We start from the raw sequence: 18,353 nt of genomic DNA, 5'->3' as shown, positions 1-18,353 counted from the left end.
ATCATAAAAATGATAGTTCATTAGTTTTCAAGGTAAAATCACATCTCTGAACGCGATAATACCATTAACCTTGCAGTGCAGCGATGTCATATCATTGCGATGCCATCGAGTATATGACGTCATAGCATTGTCAGGGAATTGTACGAAATCTATTCTGTCTCCTAAGAGATATCGTTGGATCTCACATGAACAATACTCACCGTATGGGATGATAAATCTTGCATTATGCCTTTTTTGTGTAAAACCTGAGTTGTGGGATTCCAGGGTAGGACAAGTTTGTATGTATGTGTGCTATTCTTTTTATTTCATTTGTTTTCTGTTTCTTTAATGTGTAAACAATCGACACTCGAACAATACCAGTGTCTTTATTCGCTTTCCTCACGTAACATCCGACTATTTGGGATCACATGCTTATAACCCGTCAGTGTATGCAGAATGTAAATGATCTAATAGAGACATACAGAGACTCTTACTCAAGCGTCTATTTCAACACAAGTTGATAATGTAACAAATATCCGAGGTTTGCCGAGGATATTTGCACTTTCATCAACTATTGTGGATGTAATTGATATCAGTAGAGTTTTTAGGGAGATTCTATTTATCAAAACAATAAAACACCCTTCATTAGTTTCAATGTTCATCTCTCAGCACTGTACTACGACTAGACTTTCAGTACTACAAAGTCATAGCATTGTGACGTCATCAAGTTCATGACGTCAAAGAACTGTCAGGGTCTTGTGCAAAATCTACTGTCAAAACGATACATTGCACAAGCGATATCTCCTTTGGATCTCAGTTTTGGATGATAACAGTTTTCAACACATACTCCAACTCCATAGGTATGCAAATTAAAAATAAATGAAACATTTTCCCAACAATACAATCCATCGAATATCTTGGAAACATTTCTCGCCAGTGACTTTGCAAACAGTCGATTCGGTAGATATTATCAATGTTAAACACAAACAGTGATGGCTCCTACCTTTGTTAAATGTAGAATTATCTCTGTCTGGTTGTGAACAATGCAACTAAACAAAGCAGCTGATGCTTTAATATCCCTCTATTCGAGGTCAATCCATAGTCAATAATAGGTACGATTCGGTAGCTCAAACTGTTCGCAGATTCAAAGGTAGCAATCCCCAACAGTGACTAAAATATTATATCTTGTTTGACACCAACGCCGTACGTACACACCTTACACGCCTGCATTCACAATGACGTCAGCTACGGTGACATCACGTGACTCGCTGTAATCAAACTGGCGGACACACAAGGATCTCGGATACAAAATTAACATGGTGCACATCCAGGTTAATATTTCTAATTTATTATTTCTATCGTTTAAATAAGTCAGTCTATTCTGACTGTAGTTCATTTTACCCAAAATATAATTGATTCACAAAGCTTTTCAGCGATTCAGATAACGCTTTTTAAGAGTTTGTAAGTACTTCCATGTTTGACTATGCAGCATACAATGCATATCGATTTCCATGCCGACAGCAATATGGGTCAATCAAAATTTCACTTGACACGTACAGTTGTCATTACACGATGCAGTTCCATGTATTCATAACAGCATCGTTAAATGGATTGCAGAAAAATAGCAGTCCTTATCTGTATTATTTACTATGCCGATGATATGTTTACACTTCCAGAAAAAAGGTCCCTATATTTAAAGGGTACCAAACGCTGTCTGTTTCAAATACTGTAAACAACAGTGTACATGTTCTACCCGGATGGGTTTCATGTACCCGACTGTTGTAGAACAAGGCTACTCAACTCAAGGTAACCCTAGCTAAGATACATAGCATTCACTACATGAACGCTATGTATCTTAGCTAAGGTAACCCATGTCAAATTATGAGCTTGTTCATCGGGTCATCATGACCTTCCTTAGATAACTGGTAAATATTGGCAGCCTGCCAGTTATGTCGTCTTACATTCAGGTTCCGGGTCACCGATATGCGCGCCCATTGCGCTTTCCCAGAACACAATAGATATCGAGTAGAAACTTACTTTCGTTTCAAGTTCCTACACAAAGTGTATATGTACTCTGTCATTTGATAGACTGAATGGCAGGTACGACCCAGGAAGAGCTGGACTACCAGGTAACAGAGAAACGTTTTAAGAACGGTTTCAAAATGTTTGACGAAACACTTGAAACCTACAGAAACCGTTGTAAAGATTTTACAGGGTCCTGAAAAAACCCGTTTGGATTGAGCGATTTCAGAGATATGAGAGACGAAGGACATCTGATATCGTTGCAAGGCGAGGTTATCACCACTGAGTGCTTTGAATCCCGTCCAGTAGATACTATGTCATACCCTTAAGTATGTCTGTCAATCATGTCATCCGTTATTATTTAGTAAAAGTGAAAACAAAACAATGGTCTGTTTTAAAAACTACTACGCTATGTCATCAATACGAATGGAAAGAGTCAGTCATCTTTCTCATTGGGATCTTCTTGTGTCTGACAGAAACTACGGGCGCCATTTACAGAAGTAAGGTGTTACTCGCAATAGTTTTACGGGACTGAATATTGTGTATTCCTTACAGCCGACCCAAGTTAGAAATGACAAGGTGCCTTTCAATGTCATGTTAAACTTTCAGTTCAAAGTATTTCTTCATGACAAATATTCATTTCTTGTTTATGAGGGTGTGACATTTGTTGTGAGGAATCATGGTCCTGTTGTTAGGGAAGTGACGTAATGTTTATGCTATGAAGCAACGAACTGAAGTCACTGACTCGAATGTAAAATTATCCCCCCGATTTCCTGTATGCCGCTGATAAGCAAGAGTGTCTACGTGACCAAATCTGTGTCGGCAGATTGGAGACAGGGAATATCCCAGGGAATATTTGAACACATATCTACATTTTGATCATTTTATAGATGGTAATATTAAATGTAAGTTTTTTTGTTTTTTAAATTAATTTTATTGACTTCAGCCCGTGTTTTTTAATCTTCAGGTGAGTGACAACACACACAGAGAAAATAAATATGAGAACAAGTGTTCCTTTACATTTTTCCAGGGTTCTTATCATACTATGCGATACAAAGCTTATGAAGAAACTTGGAAAAAATAAAGGAATATTTATGCTTTCATGTGATCCTATATTTTTCCCCTCAGCTTAGAAACACACTAACATATTCAATTACATTATATGCTTGAAATAGGAGACTACATGCAAGATCAGATGATAAACGACAAAGCACCAGACTACTTATGTACTCTTGTCCCAGACAGCGTTTCGGCCAGCAATTCATACAACTTAACAGATTCACCAAACTTACAAAACAACTCTTTATTCAAGATCCGTTTCACCAAGTACAGTAGATCTTTGGAATGCTTTACCAAATGACGTTAAAATGATACAATCCTAAAAATCATTTATTGCAAAAACAACCCCACAACCTGGACATACATTTGGATTTGATGTGAATTATGGAAGTCGATTTTGTCAAATTATTCACTGCAGGCTTCGTCTAGGCTGTAGTGATTTGAACTATCATAAATTTGAACGACATCTTTCAAACGATCCTTCCTGTTCTTGTGGCGCTCCTCGTGAAGATACCCAACACTATCTACTTGTCTGTCCTAATTACACTGTACTAAAAAGTCTTATATGTAAATAGTGAATTATCGGAAAAATATAGCTCTAGGAGCTCTGTGTTCCTTTTGTATAAATGGCTTTATATGAACATGTATACTGAAACTCTATGAGCTTTGTGTCCCTTTTGTATAAATGGCTTTATATGAACATGTATATTGGAACTCTAGAGCTCTGTGTTCCTTTTGTATAAATGGATTTATATGAACATTTGTATTCAAACCCTATGAGCTTTGTGTCCCTTTTGTATAAATGGATTTATATAAACATTTGTATTGAAACTCTAGAAAACGCAGAGCTCTGGTAGCTATTCCGCAAGCTTTCTTCATGAACTTTATCAGGAGAATGAGAACAAGGTGCACGTGAGTCTTGAACGCTGGAGGAGGGTACACAAGATATTGATTGACCGAGTGCTTCATGTTTGCTATTTTTATTTGGTGTAATTGATCTGCACACCTGATGTTTGCTGGTGCTGTTTGAACTTTTTGTCTATATGTCACGACGTGTCACGTTCATCAACACATTAAACGTTTTGATGGCACTCTTAGTTTCTGCAGACCCGTGAAGGTCCCACGGTAGAATAGGCCTTCAGAATATGCTTGCCATAAAAGGCGACTACGCTTGTTGTAAGAGGCGACTAACGGGATCGGGTCGTTAGGATCGCTGACTTGTTTGACACATGTCATCTGTTCCCAGTTGTGCAGATCAATGCTCATGTTGTTAACCATTGGATTGTCTGGTTCAGATTCGATTATTTAGAGACCACCTACCAATAGTGTTATGGGATTTTCATTGCTTTCAGAATGACCTTCTCACAAGGAAGCTAAGTTGTGATGGCTGCTGGAGGAAGACAACCACAAATACGATCTGAAGATGGTGGGTGCCTTTCCTTACACTGTTCCCTGGACATGAAACAAAAAAAATGCTTGACGTGTCTGCATGGTATTGTACATTGTGGCTGTTTCCCTTAGACGTTCACAGAAACACCTCTCGACCTCAAACCATATGCACATTTATCAACTCATTAAGTCATACAATCTAATCTACATGAACATACTACTGGACTAGTTAATACAAGAGTGAGTGAGTGAATGAGTGTTTTACGCTGTTTTAGCAATATTCCCGCAGTATGATGGCGGGGGACACCAGAAGTGGGCTTCACACATTGTACCCATGTATGGAATCGCTTCTTCGACTTGGACTTAAATGTCCAATGTCAAATAAATGCAACAGAAAACGTGTTCTGATGAAAGGATTCGTCGTAGAAGAGGATGGGAAGGGATTGTTTGACTTAGACATCAATTCTCTTGTGATTTGCATAGCCACAAAATTCTGAATAGCTGTCGGTCTGGGGAAAAAAATAAAATGAAAAAATTAATGAAGTCAGGCGTATCTTGATTCTCATTGGTGCAATTAAACTAGCATCCAAATGAAACTCCACAAAGTATATTGCTGGTCTAAAACAAACCTAAAGTCCACATGCAACTTAAAACACAACTTTGCAGATTCTGGTACCTTTCGGTATGCACGTACCGAAATAAATCATCGGAAATTCAACCTACACAGTTGAAAACAAAAACGGGATGAAAATGGCCATCGAAATCGGAGTTCAAACAATTCAATAATTTTCCCCAAGCGCTGGGGAAAAAGTAGTTTGAACAGCTATGCTGCGCTCATAACGCATGCACAGTGGATAGATTCACGGAGCTTGAAACAGTATGCCTGCCCGGAATATGAGGTCGTGAGCAATAGTCTAATCTCGATTGTCTCCACAAACAAGTAAATGATCTACTCGTTACATAAAAAAAACCCAAACATGTTGATTGTAATAAGCAGACTCAATGTCTGGTTTATTGGCACTTATATGTCTGCCTTTCTGTCTGCTAATGACATTATGCCATGTACGACTTCAGTCATTGACCACATGCAATTGACATCTGTCGGGCTTATACGCCATAAACAAAGAGCCGGCCAAACTTATCGGCAAAGGAACCAGTGGCCAATGAAAAAGCTGTGTTACGCTCGATTGCAGTCCCATCGGCTCTGACTGGGTTCGGTATCGCGGCTGCTTCGTTTCGAGGTACAAAATATTGCACTTTCGTTGTGCGATTATACGCTTATAATTTTGTTTATCTGGGTTTTTTTCAGCAATGTATTTTACATGTCATGGATGACTGATTTCTCTGTTTTAATTATTTTATATTTTTTGGTTGCATATGACCTTTAAGCTAAACATGGTTACAGTCAATTTTTTTCACGTCGGTGTTGGCACCTCAACGTCATGCCCTTGAAAGGTCAATCAGCACAGCGACCATGAATACTGTGTCGTCTGGTCACACTGTCTGCCTACTGGATGTCCAGTACTTTTAGCGCTTGATGGCGTCACCCTTACGTATCGGTTCCTCAAGTGAAACAGCCGTAAATACCGGTCCTCGTTATGGGTAGATACCTTCAGTATATCACTCTTTGGTGCAGAACTGCCAGTGTGTCGTAGACTTGTGACAAGTCTTTCGACCGTAGAATTGGATCATCTGTTACATACCGATTGCTCTCTCCCTCTGCTCAGGCGTTAAACAGGGTATGTTCCAGGTTGTCAGTCGATTAACATGATTAATGATAGCTTTTCTTACCCTAATTTGATACGTCAACTTTGTGCATAGTTTCCGTTTTATTCGTGTAAATTTGTGTGTTTTTTTTATACAAAATACGAATTGCAAGTGCTAATGTTCACTAGGAACAGACATGGTGTGTTATGTGTTTATGTGATTTTAGCTATTTTCAAACCAGACTGACAATTCTTTTGACAATTTACAGTCGTGTTTACTTTGGCGGCGTTTTTTTTAACGCCGAAAGACTATTATTACAATTTCTCGCGTATTTTGAACTTACAGCACCGTCTATCTAAAAGACAAAAATGTCGGCAGTCTTTTTTCTTTTTGTTTTTTGTTATATTTTGATTATCTCTTTCTCTCTCTCTCTATCTATCTATCTTTCTATCTATCTATCTCTGTATGTGTATGTGTGTGTGCGTGCGTGTATGTGCATGTGTGTGCGTATGTGTGCGTGTGTGCGTGTGTGTGAGGTTTGGGGTGGGGCGACTTTCTGCAATAAAGTAGAAGGGTCCTATGGGCGATGAGAAACACAAATAATAGAAGTACTGTTCTTACACTATCATTTCCTTTGCAGAAACCTGTAAAGTATGCCCAAATGTAGAGTCCGCGTATGTCTGTCGAAACAGTGAACCAAATGTATTCATAGTACACGCAGAGAGAAAGGTCATCACTGGTCGAGTGAAGGATAAAGAAGTGAAAAAGAGAAAGAAGAAGATCCTTCAGGATATTGAAAAGAAGGTATCGGCGCTCAGGAACACCCACGGAGGGCATCTTCTTGTTCACTTGGACGGACATAAAAAGGGCGACAGGTTTTTAGAGTACTTTCATGAATTTGTTGATAAAACCCTGCAGTATTTGATTGAGTGTGGAAAGCCATACACTGACAGCTACGTTTGCACGTGGCTTTGTGATCTGGACGGATTTGAACACTTTGTGGATGTATTATTAATTACCGTTGAAAACACCTGCTGTATTTCCACTGTTAATTTCAACACAAAGATTTGCAGTGATTTCGAAAAGACAAACGCATCTACTTGGAATATTGTTTCCATTCTCGCCCATAGTCCGGATAGAGCGAATGTAGATGCGTCTTTAAGAGGTGTTGAACCAATCCCTCACGAGTGTCGGAATACCGAGCTCAAGTACTTGCCAGATCAAGGGAATAAGTCAGACTTTGATCTAGTGGACTACATTTGGGACGATCTGAAGCTGAAAGATAACTTGACATCCTTATCCAAGGTCCATGGGGGTGGATCATATTATGTAGGGCTTGCGGAAAACGCGGGCACAACAGATGGTTATAAGAACAAAGTTATCACAAAGGAAGGTTTTCAGATTACCAATCCAGACACCTTTAAGAAAGCTATTACTGAGAGGATTAATGCGGATGTGTGCGTGTTAGATTATAGAGGAACATTCAGTCAGCTCCCACCATCTTTGATAAAGGTTGAAACATACAGAGTTTCCGCATCGCCCAAAAAATATATTTTGGAAGTGGCTATTGGTTTTTTCGGTGGTTTAGTATTCTCAGACAGGGAAGGGCCTCGTACCTATGAAATATCTGAGGGAAGAATTTACAGGATGGCGAAAGAAGAGTGGCAGAGGAGGATAACACAGCTGCCTTCCTGGAAGGGAATAAACACAGCTACCCAAGAAGTGAGAGATCTTGCGTAATTGTTTGCTGCTATTGAAGGTATTTCAGTGACAAAACGGCAGGCAACATCAGAAATTTACTTCTTATGTTGCGCACCTTAAATGAAATCGACGTGAACATTTGAATGACAACATTGACGACAACACTGACAACAACATTGACAACCTTTGGACAGAATGGATTCCTCCGTGGACAGTGACGACTCAGAACTGTCCAGTAGCTACAGCTCTGACGATGTTGTCGAGTGTTCTAACCACAAGCACAGAAGAACGCATTCCCAGGGAAAAAGGCCCTTGGAGTTCAGTAGTAAGTGACTCGATCATTATTCTAGGCCGGGGATTTAGGCTATTAAGGAATTACTGAACAGCAAACACCATATCCCGCCTGAGTTATGTTGTGTTTCGAACAAATATTAACTCGAAGACCCTTTCAATATGGAATTTGTCACCGCGACAAATAACGAAACGAGACGAATAATTCATATTCAGTAATCCTGTGGTTGGTACATATCGGCCATGTTTAATATTTTAACTCTTGTCAGGGGCCCCTTGTATGAACAACCTTTACTAAAGGAAACCTCATCTAAAATTCTTTGACATTGCACTTACCTTAGTGACTTAGGAACACCTTACTGCTTTGTGACAGGAAGCCTTGGAGATATTTTCACGAACCAACATTTGCAAAGATTAACCTTACCCCCCTTTCTTTAACATGACACTAAAAGGTTACTCTAGTGACTTACGATCACTTTACTGCTTTTTTTAACGGAGGCCCATGTCGGCAGCTGAGTCTTTCTAAGCGTCAAAATCAACGTGAAGGTATTTCACTCATGATCGCTTACTGATACTCCTTGACAGACACTTATTCTTTTTCAGGTTACTCATTTCTGGTATACCATAATCACTGTGATATTGAAAAGGGTAAGTGTATTTGAATGCACTCTGTATCATATGCAGGATTATGTACTATATTCTGCATTCTCGTATAAGGACAAAACTTTATGGATGAGCAACTTCTTTCTTCAGGTGGAGTGACGTTTCCATACAGCTTCTTGTATCGTTGCTTGACACCTGAATAAAGAAGCTGCTCATCCATAAAGTTTTGTCTTTAACTGATTCACCAACTTCTAAACATGACTCTCAAAGACGTTAGATATTCTCGCTCAACCTGGATAAGTTCATAGCACAAAATGCATCTGATGCATCATGACTGAAAACTATTTTACATCTCAAAATCTTAACACAATCTTGCGGGTGATAGAGCGCCAAATGTTTAAACTGTTTGTACACTGAGCTAAAGACCCTGGTTTGATTCCTTATACTGGTACGCGGCGTAAGACAGGGGCATCACGACGGGGAACATCCGAAATGGATTTCACACTATGTACTCTGTGTGGAATCGAACCCGGGCCGTCAGTGTGATGAGCGAACGCATTAACCACTGGGCTACCCCAACGCCCCCACTGAAAAATGCTTCTTTTTTACTAGTAATCATGGTAACTGTAGATCTTCGTCGTGACGTGCGGACGCATTAAACCATGGGCTCCCCCACCGCCCCATAAGTCTCATAAAGTCAATTTGAAACTGTGTTGATTCTTTTACTCTATAGTTACATACTCTTGAAAAAAGTAGGGGATCTTTTTCTTTTTATTTACGATTAAACATATTTAGGAGATTTATCGGCGTCAATCAATGTTGATATGATGATAATGAATGTTTCGAGAGAGCATCACCATATTTGCACTTCCTTACAACCATAGTTATTTGAAATGTAGTCGCTTTCGGAAGATGATTGGTGTATGGCATGTGATTTGCATGTATACGATTTTCATTTTAAACAAACAACTAGAAAAAAACACTAACAAATGTGTGATGCAAGATGAATGTCAAAATGTTCTAAGTGATTTCTAGACCCTCTTGTAAAAACGTCAAAATGAAGAATGGGACGCCATGGACGTGTGTGGGGCTACTGCGCTGTGTTTAGGGATGGTGATAGAGGGAAATGGTGGTCCGTTCATAAGATGTCTGTCCTTGAAATCTTTACACTTTCTACACAAATTGAAAGTTCATTATCCCCTACTTATTTTGAAGAGTATATTTTAATTTGGAAATAAATGGTGCATGTATAAAGTGTCTAATAAGCTCTTGTGCTATAATAGGTGGCATCTACCCGCAAGATGTGGAGCTGTACCTTCCCAAAGATATTCTTCGTTCCATCAAATCAATTCCTGCAGCGGACTGTACCTACGTTAACTCTCCACTGCTCACGTTCCTGAAGCCAGAAGAGGAGGTTCCAGCTCCACACAGTGTCATATGTGATGTCTATGTCTTTGGGGAAGATAGGACGTTTAAAGTCCTCACATTCATAGACGTTGAAGGTGATGATGCCCTACACTACAACTCCACACTCGCCCAGAGTCTCACATACATTGTAAGGAGGGAACATGGATCCAACTTTCATCTTGTCCACGGCGTCGTAAGACCCGAGGAGTGGAGGAATCGTGACACATTTCACAAAACTCTCGAATGCCTACAATTAAATGTTGAGAAGCGTATACTCCACGGATCTCTACAATACAATGCAGAGTTATTTGATAGCGTCAAGAAGAGATTTTTCGAAATGATGCTCGATCTACAAGTATCTGTGAGGCAGAGCGGTGAGAAGTTACTCTTTGTTTTGAACAAAATCCCGTTCACAACTTTTCTAATAGCAGATTAGCATATTCATTCCAGTCTCATGCTGGTTATCATAATTTCATTCCTGCTTGACGATGGTTATCATAATTTCATTCCTGCTTGACGATGGTTATCATAATTTCATTCCTGCTTGACGATGGTTATCATAATTTCATTCCTGCTTGACGATGGTTATCATAATTTCATTCCTGCTTGACGATGGTTATCATAATTTCATTCCTGCTTGACGATGGTTATCATAATTTCATTCCTGCTTGACGATGGTTACATTAATATGTATCAAAACGTTGAGAAATGCAATAAATTGTTATCTATAACCATTGTTAGTATGGTACTGCACAACTTCTAAAATGCCAACAAAGGTTGGTGACAATCTGTAGTCACAATACAAGGCACAACATTTACAGAAAACATGATAAGCATTGAGAATGAATTGTAGGAAAAGAGTCGACGACATCCTACATGCATCACCTCTGGCAATAGATAATCCAATCCATACCCACAGTGTAGTCAGTTTAAGATACATGGTTCTACTTCTAACACAGATTCCAAGGGGCGACTGATAAAGCACATTAATACTATCGCCATGTCCATCTTTGTTTCAGAATGGGTTGATCTATTTGTTGAGACGGCTGCGTACCAGGACGCCCGGGCAAAACTGCAACAATATGGACTTCTCATACTAATTGGTAGCCATGGTGAAGGTAAGACCGCAATTGGACAAAAACTGTGTTATGATTATCAGCAAGAAGGATACAACACGGTCATCTACAGCAGACGGCAGGACTTCGACCCAGGAGTACTACAGTCAAAGCAGCCTACACTTGTGGTGCTTGATGATATGCATCCCTATGTCCGTAGGAGATTCTCTCGTAAAAGGAAGAACGTGCATGTAGTTGTCATAGAAGAACACGATAAGGAAGAAGCTAAATTGGCAAAACGTCTGCTCGGAACAAGTACAATCACTGTGGACATTACGGAAACACGAAACATGAACTGGGAGAGAACCAAAGAAGAATATTCTCGAATGGTAGCGCTGCAAACAGACATACCAGATAAAACTCGGGATGAGATCATTGCACGGCTGCCTCAGTATTATTTAGGTTTTCCCAAGGTCATTAAACAGTTCTGGAAGGAAACCGTGGCTGATCCTCTCACATATTTTACAAACCCTCACACATACTTCAGTACGGAAGTAGAAAAACTGTTTCAGATTCCCAACTACGTGGCTGGAATTGTGTATATTCTAGTATCAGGAAACAAAGTTGACCTTATCAGACGTGATACCGTTGAATCTGATTCTGAATCCGAATCCGAATCCGAATCTGAATCTGAATCTGACTCAGAATCTGAACTTCAGGACACTGAATATATACTCGCACTTAGGGCGGATGCCCTGTATCGTACTGGCGATAATTCTGTCAGTGTTGATGATATTCCTGTCGATCCTCCCTGTAAGGAGTATGTCTTTAAGACTGTTGACGACAGTGCACTGGACGCTGTTGACACACTCTTTCCTAATGTTGACAAAGGCAACCTTCCTGACATCATACACAAACTAAATGAGACCTACTTGTTCCAACAGGACAATACAGTATCTTTCAGTGACCCTTTGACGTACGATGTGTGTGTGTTCTATGTTGATGTAAAGTTCCCCGGAAGTCTGTGGAAACACTGCTCTGCCGTTTTTGAAGGTGATGACTGTCCATCGCCCAATCAGAATACTATTCTTATCTCCAGAAATAACACCGACAAGCTCACTGACAAGCTGATTGGATGTGTTAGAAAAGGTGAATTCAGGAATACAATCTCACACCCAGTCCTCACCAGAGAGAACAACACAGACAGGTTCTTTTCCGAGCTTGGAGATCTCAAGGTGGGGTTAGACTTACCAGCAGAACATGATTCTGCTATTAAACACAGTTTTCTGTACTGGGTCCTTCGGTCTGGCAATAATTACATGTGTAAGAAAGTATTACAGCAACTGGACCTGTCAGGAGGACATATCAGTGACGTTCTCACGTCTTTCCTTAGACTGCACCAGACAAAGTATTTCTTTCATCTATGGCAGAATATGCCTGACCCAAACAGTCTGCTAAGTTTTAGTGATTCAGACGGCAACTCCTTTCTTATGCTTGCTGTGATCGGAAACAGAAAGTCAGTTGTGAAGTTCTTGTTGGATGCTGGTGCGAATCCACTGACGAGAAATAAAGCTCTAAACACTGCTATTCATTTGGCATGCATGAATGGATGTGCCGAGATTGTGGAAGAGCTGGTACCGCATCTTGGTGATAGATGGAACACAAAAGGTGAACACTCACGAACAACGCTGATGATGGTAGCTCAGTATGGAAGCAGTCATCTGTACCACTATCTCACCAACAACACAAAGGCTGATCTGACTGGTATTGATGATTATGGTAATACTATTCTACATTTGGCATGTGAGGGTGGTTGCCTAGCAATTGTTAGGCATATCATTTCCAGTAAACTGTTCAATATTAACTGTGTTGGACAGTATGGAAAGACTCCGCTGATGATAGCTGCTTCCACGGGCCACAGAGATGTATTTCAATTACTTCTCTCACAGAATTGCCACCTATCCCCAGACCATTTCAGCATGACTGAGACACTACTTTCCGGACATATAAACAACTTCAAACATTTGACAGAATTTCTGCAGTCTCGAGAGCATGGCGGCAAGTTTAGGGTAACACCCAACAGAAGTGATGCATCGCTACTTCGCACGTGTCTACAGAACAAAGGTTCTAGTATGTTACCTGTAGATGAGATTGGACTGAGTCTGCTTCATATTGCGGCGGAGACGGGCAATTTGGATCTTGCAGTCTTCCTTCTGTCAAAGGGAAAGGTTGACATCAACACCAGAGATGCCACAGGAAGGACACCGGTTATGCTGGCAGCGGTCACAGGGCACTATCCCATGTTTGCTTTCCTTGTAGACAAAAACTGTGATTTATCAGTAAAAGATCATCGGTCAAGTGGAATCCTTCACTTTGCAAGCCAAGGGGGAAACGTTGAAATCGTACGACTTTTGGCAAAGCACGGGGTGAACGAGGAAAATACTTGCAGAAAAACTCCACTATCATATTCTGCTGAGAAGGGATATAAAGAAATATTTGAGATGTTTATAGACAGAGGAGCAGATATATCAGTTGTTGACACAGCTAAAAGCACTCTGTTACATCTTGCATCTGAGGGCGGAAACGTGCTCATTGTGGAAGATATTTTAGCGTTTCCTGGCTTTGATATCGATGCCGTGAATAGTGGAAAGAGAACGCCGCTGTTGGTGGCAGCATATAACGGACACACAGACATCTGCGAACACCTGCTTTCTGCTGGTGCTGATGTGAACATCCGGGACTGTGACGGAAATGACGTCATACTCATTGCTGCCATGACAGGTAATCATCAGCTTGCACTCCTGCAATTGTCCCGGAAGAGAACACTCAATTGTCAAGGTGATAAACATGGGAAAACTCCGTTAATGTGGGCAGCAGAGAAAGGTGACGCAGAGATGTTTGATCTCTTGCTCACATGGTCAAATATGTCTGACGTAGACGAAGACTGCAACAATGTCCTTCACTATGCCTGTACTGGAGGCAATGCAGATATTGTAAGAAAGATCATCCAGGACAATAAAGTAAGCATTGCCTGCAGAGGTCATAAGTTCGAAACCCCAGTGGCATTAGCAGCAAAGAAGGGACACAAGATAATATTTGAGTTCCTCCTAGAAAACGGGATTGACATGACAGAACTCTCTGTAACTAACCGTGACATACTTCATCATGCTTGTTCTGGTGGCAGTGTGCCCATTGTGGAATATCTTCTCTCAGACAAAACAACAGACATCAACAGTAAAAATAAGCTCCATATGACTCCAGTTATGTGTGCTGTTGAAATGGGACATAAGAGCGTGTTTGATCATCTTGTGAGTAAAAATTGTGATTTGAGTCAAACGGACGCTTGGGGCGACAACATTCTTCACATGGCATGTCGTAGTGGACAAGCTACAATTGTGGATGACATATTTTGTCTAGGTCTGTTTGACATCGACTGTAGGGGACAAAATAGGAAGACCCCAGTCCTGTGGGCAGCTGAGATGGGACATAAAAGAGTGTTCGACCTCCTTGTGCACACAGGATGTGATCTTACCATCTCAGATGATCATGGTGATTCTATCCTCCATAAGGCATGCTATGGGGGTAATGTGGACATCATTGAATATGTTTTGTCTAGTAACATTGTCAACATGAACAGGCGAAATAATTTTCAAAAGACCCCTGTGATGTGTGCAGTAGAGAAGGGACAAAGGAGAGTGTTCGACCGCCTTGTCAGGAAAGGATGTGACCTGAAAGTAAAATACAGTAACGGTGATAACATCCTTCACACAGCATGCTTTGGGGGTAATTTGGACATCATCGAGTACATTCTTTCGCATCAAATTGTGGACATCAACAGCAGAGATCATTTGGGGAGGACAGCACTGATGTGGGCAGCCCAGAAAGGACACATTCATATCTTTGAGCTTCTTGTGCACAAAGGTGCCGATCTATCTCTCCTGCCCGAATTTGGTCATGGTGACACACTGCTTCACATTGCCTGCAGTGGAGGAAATGCAGAGATTGTCCGGTACATCGTATCGTGCAATGTTGTGGATATCAACAGTTGTGGCTGGTTTGAGAGGACGCCACTTGACATAGCTAAACACCTGAACCACGAGGCTGTCGTTGACATCCTGGTGAGTTGTGGTGCTTCTTCAAAGGATTAAGAAGATGAAAGCATGAGGTGTGTCAATACGTCACCTTGCCATAGAGACGTTGAGATCAAGTCTGACCATGACGATCCTCGACGACGGACATGTTTTCGCCCGATGTCATCAGTAATTAATAAACACATGCTTGTGAGTGAGTGAGTGAGTGAGTGAGTGAGTGAGTGAGTGAGTGAGTTTGGTTTTCAAGCCAGTTTCATCAGTATTCCAGAAATGTCGCAGCGACACCAGAAATGGGTTTTACACATTGTAGCCATGTAGGGCATAGAACCTTCGGTGTTGAGGTATATCTCTTTGGCATCGACCTCGTCCGAATATTAGTAATGATGCAAGGTGTAACCTCTTCAGTAGCCTGTTTACAACATATGATGCACCAGTGATTGGCCACTTTAGCTCTATGGTAGGACCAGACTTAGACGAAGTTGATTCACTTATCCTAGACTCTCATATTACTTCGTCTGAAATTTGGGATGCTATCAAACATATAGATAATGATAATGCAGCTGGTACAGACAATATATATTGAAATGATCGAAACCACTTCCTCATACTTCATACCTTTTCTCGAAACTCTTTTCAATAAACTAAATGATTCGGGAGAGTTTCCGATAAGCTCGACAAAGTCCATCGTTGTCCCAATGCATAAAAATGTGGCAGAATAAACTCCGACAACTACAGAGGCATATCGTTGTTAAGTGTCTTGACCAAAATCTACACTTGTGTTCTCTTGTATATGGGCCCTTGGCGTTGTTACAAATAAACACCTTTGACTTTGACTTGACTTGGAGCCTTCGGTGTGACGAGCGAACGCTTTAACCATAGGCTACCCCAACACCCCTATACTGTACGGCTACAGTCTTCAGCAGATGTTTCAAAAGCTTGTGACAAAACGGATGTCAGAATTGCTAGTTGTTTATTTAGATACAAGGTGTTATAAATTTTAATACACTTTAATCCGTTTACATTACATGCCGCTTTTGGTGAACGTTGTATTTGACGCTTACGCTATAGTGTTAAACAGATATCTAAAATGCTTGAATGCGTGCATGCGTGCGTGAGTAGTCTCTATTCAGCATATTCAGAACAAAATTTCAACCTCTTATAAAATGAAAAAGAGACATATCTACCTTTGACCTATGTAAACTAGATTATTCATTGTACCAGAGACCATATAAAAGATCTTTTATATGGTCTCTGATTGTACCTTTGTTCTTGTTAGAAATTTTCAACAATCGCCGTAGATTAGAACTAGTTTTTATTTTGTGTAAAAGTATTACAGTTTACTGAACCGAAGGAAACGTTGCATCTCTATTGCGATGAGGAATGGCAATATCTGTCACAGTTATAGATTCGATTGTATGAGATAAATGATCATGAAGACAATCCCTACATTAGCTCCCTCTCCAGAAGAGAATCCAGTTCAAAGTCTTGAAATCACCTACCAATGTGTCAGTGGAAAAGCGCCTAGCTATCTTTGTGAATTGATCAGCGAGTACCATCCAGACAGACGACTCAGATCATGCTCGCAACACAATCTTGTCGTTCCGTGATCAAACTGAAGACAGTCGGATGTCGGTCATTCTTCAACATATCGGCACAAATGTGGCACGCTGTAGACCATCAGTGACCCAATTCAAACATCAGGTCAAGCCGATGTTATTCATCTAGCACTATTATTATTATTACACAGTGATTATGTAAGTGAATATACGACTGGGATCCAGATACATCATAGCATATATAGACAGAAATCCGAAGTGATGCAGAACAGAGATTTTTACCGACGTAAATGGGTATAGTGTTGTCAAATCTGAAACCTAGCTGTCATTCGTACCCACAATTATCTGTTTCTGGTGTGTACAAGGGAGACAACCATGTTATTAGCGCTGTTGTGTGCAGATTTACTACTGACTGTAAGTAACTTGTTCCTGTGCAATGTTATGTATTATCTGACATAACGGATGGATATACAAGTATCCTGAGACCATGGGATTCAGCCTTTCCTCATAGTTATAACCGTTGAAGATTTTGGTATGTTTGTACATTAATACTATCTAACTGGTTTCCATTATGATGTTATCTTTGTCTTCGTCTGTCAGCACATCCGCTCTTGGCTTTGTGATTACAATACTTTGTTTTCTTTGTACATTGATCCAATTTCATTGACTTCGTAATTTTGTTTCCCCAAGGTCCCATCTACCTTCCCGTTGTTGGCGATCTATATTCTATTGTTTGCTTAATTACTAGAATGTTTTACTTTTCCATGCTAGTTATATATCCCTATCTCTGATATCCTAGTATTTTTACTGTCCATCTTGACAGATTTTATTCTTCATAATGTGTTCATTTTTCTTATATAAATTGTTTTCGTCACGAAATGGCTAAGATATTGCCGATGTGACGTTAAATATTAACTCACTCACTCGTAATTATGTTGGTATCTTTGCAGATTCTCGAAATTATCCTCTTATCGTTGTACATTCTTGCTCCTTTGAACATATCCCACTCCCGCTCTTGGCTTTGCCATTACAATGCACGGTTTTGGTGCATTAATCTAATCTCATTGGCTTCGTAATTGTATTGTTATCTTTACACATTCTCGTATACTGTTATCTTTGAACATCTACATATATATCCACTCTTTGTACAGACTCAGCTTTAACTCAGACTTTAACGTGTAAAGACACGTTAAAAAGTTGTAATTCATAAAACATGTCATGCCTTCGGTAATGACGGTTGTATAAATTCCAATAATGCATATCATATAACACATTTACAGTGTAAGAAGACACTGATGATATAATGTGTACTTCACTTTCATGTAATATTTACCCTTTGTTGATGTTATGCTGCTTGCAATAAAATATTAATGTTTGTTATGGTGTGTGTTCTGTACTTATGTAAACACAATTTTGTGTGTGGTTGTAGATATATTGGACTATTTCAGTAAGTGATCAAACATACTCTGAGGGAAGCATATGAAGGAGGAGTG

General features: G+C 40.1%; 3 protein-coding genes across 4 annotated transcripts in view; 2 read left to right on the top strand and 1 right to left on the bottom strand.

Moving 5' to 3' along the window:
• LOC137259203 (superkiller complex protein 8-like) overlaps nt 1-18,353 on the bottom strand; it is a 440,560-nt gene that overhangs the window by 404,264 nt on the left and 17,943 nt on the right. The gene's annotated exons all lie outside the window — the stretch shown is intronic.
• Nucleotides 1,248-7,908, top strand: LOC137259201 (uncharacterized). 2 transcript variants are annotated; one of them, XM_067796801.1, is made up of 3 exons: nt 1,248-1,310; nt 4,413-4,486; nt 6,797-7,908. In XM_067796801.1, exons 2-3 carry the CDS (start codon nt 4,444-4,446, stop codon nt 7,894-7,896), a joined length of 1,143 nt encoding a protein of 380 aa, XP_067652902.1. In that variant the 5' UTR covers nt 1,248-1,310; nt 4,413-4,443; the 3' UTR covers nt 7,897-7,908. The 2 variants fall into 2 exon arrangements, with proteins under 2 accessions (XP_067652902.1, XP_067652903.1); XM_067796802.1 differs by lacking the exon at nt 1,248-1,310 and adding an exon at nt 2,031-2,108.
• On the top strand, nt 8,040-18,234 carry LOC137259198 (serine/threonine-protein phosphatase 6 regulatory ankyrin repeat subunit B-like). Its single transcript, XM_067796799.1, has 4 exons — nt 8,040-8,182; nt 8,752-8,796; nt 10,035-10,532; nt 11,178-18,234. The coding sequence occupies exons 1-4, from the start codon at nt 8,053-8,055 to the stop codon at nt 15,359-15,361; spliced, it is 4,857 nt and encodes a 1,618-aa protein (XP_067652900.1). The 5' UTR covers nt 8,040-8,052; the 3' UTR covers nt 15,362-18,234.

The sequence above is a fragment of the Haliotis asinina genome, chromosome 13 (genome assembly GCF_037392515.1).
Source record: "Haliotis asinina isolate JCU_RB_2024 chromosome 13, JCU_Hal_asi_v2, whole genome shotgun sequence".
Classification (NCBI taxonomy): domain Eukaryota; kingdom Metazoa; phylum Mollusca; class Gastropoda; order Lepetellida; family Haliotidae; genus Haliotis; species Haliotis asinina.
Note: the sequence above shows the minus strand (reverse complement) of the source record. Positions and strands in the feature narration are given on the sequence as shown.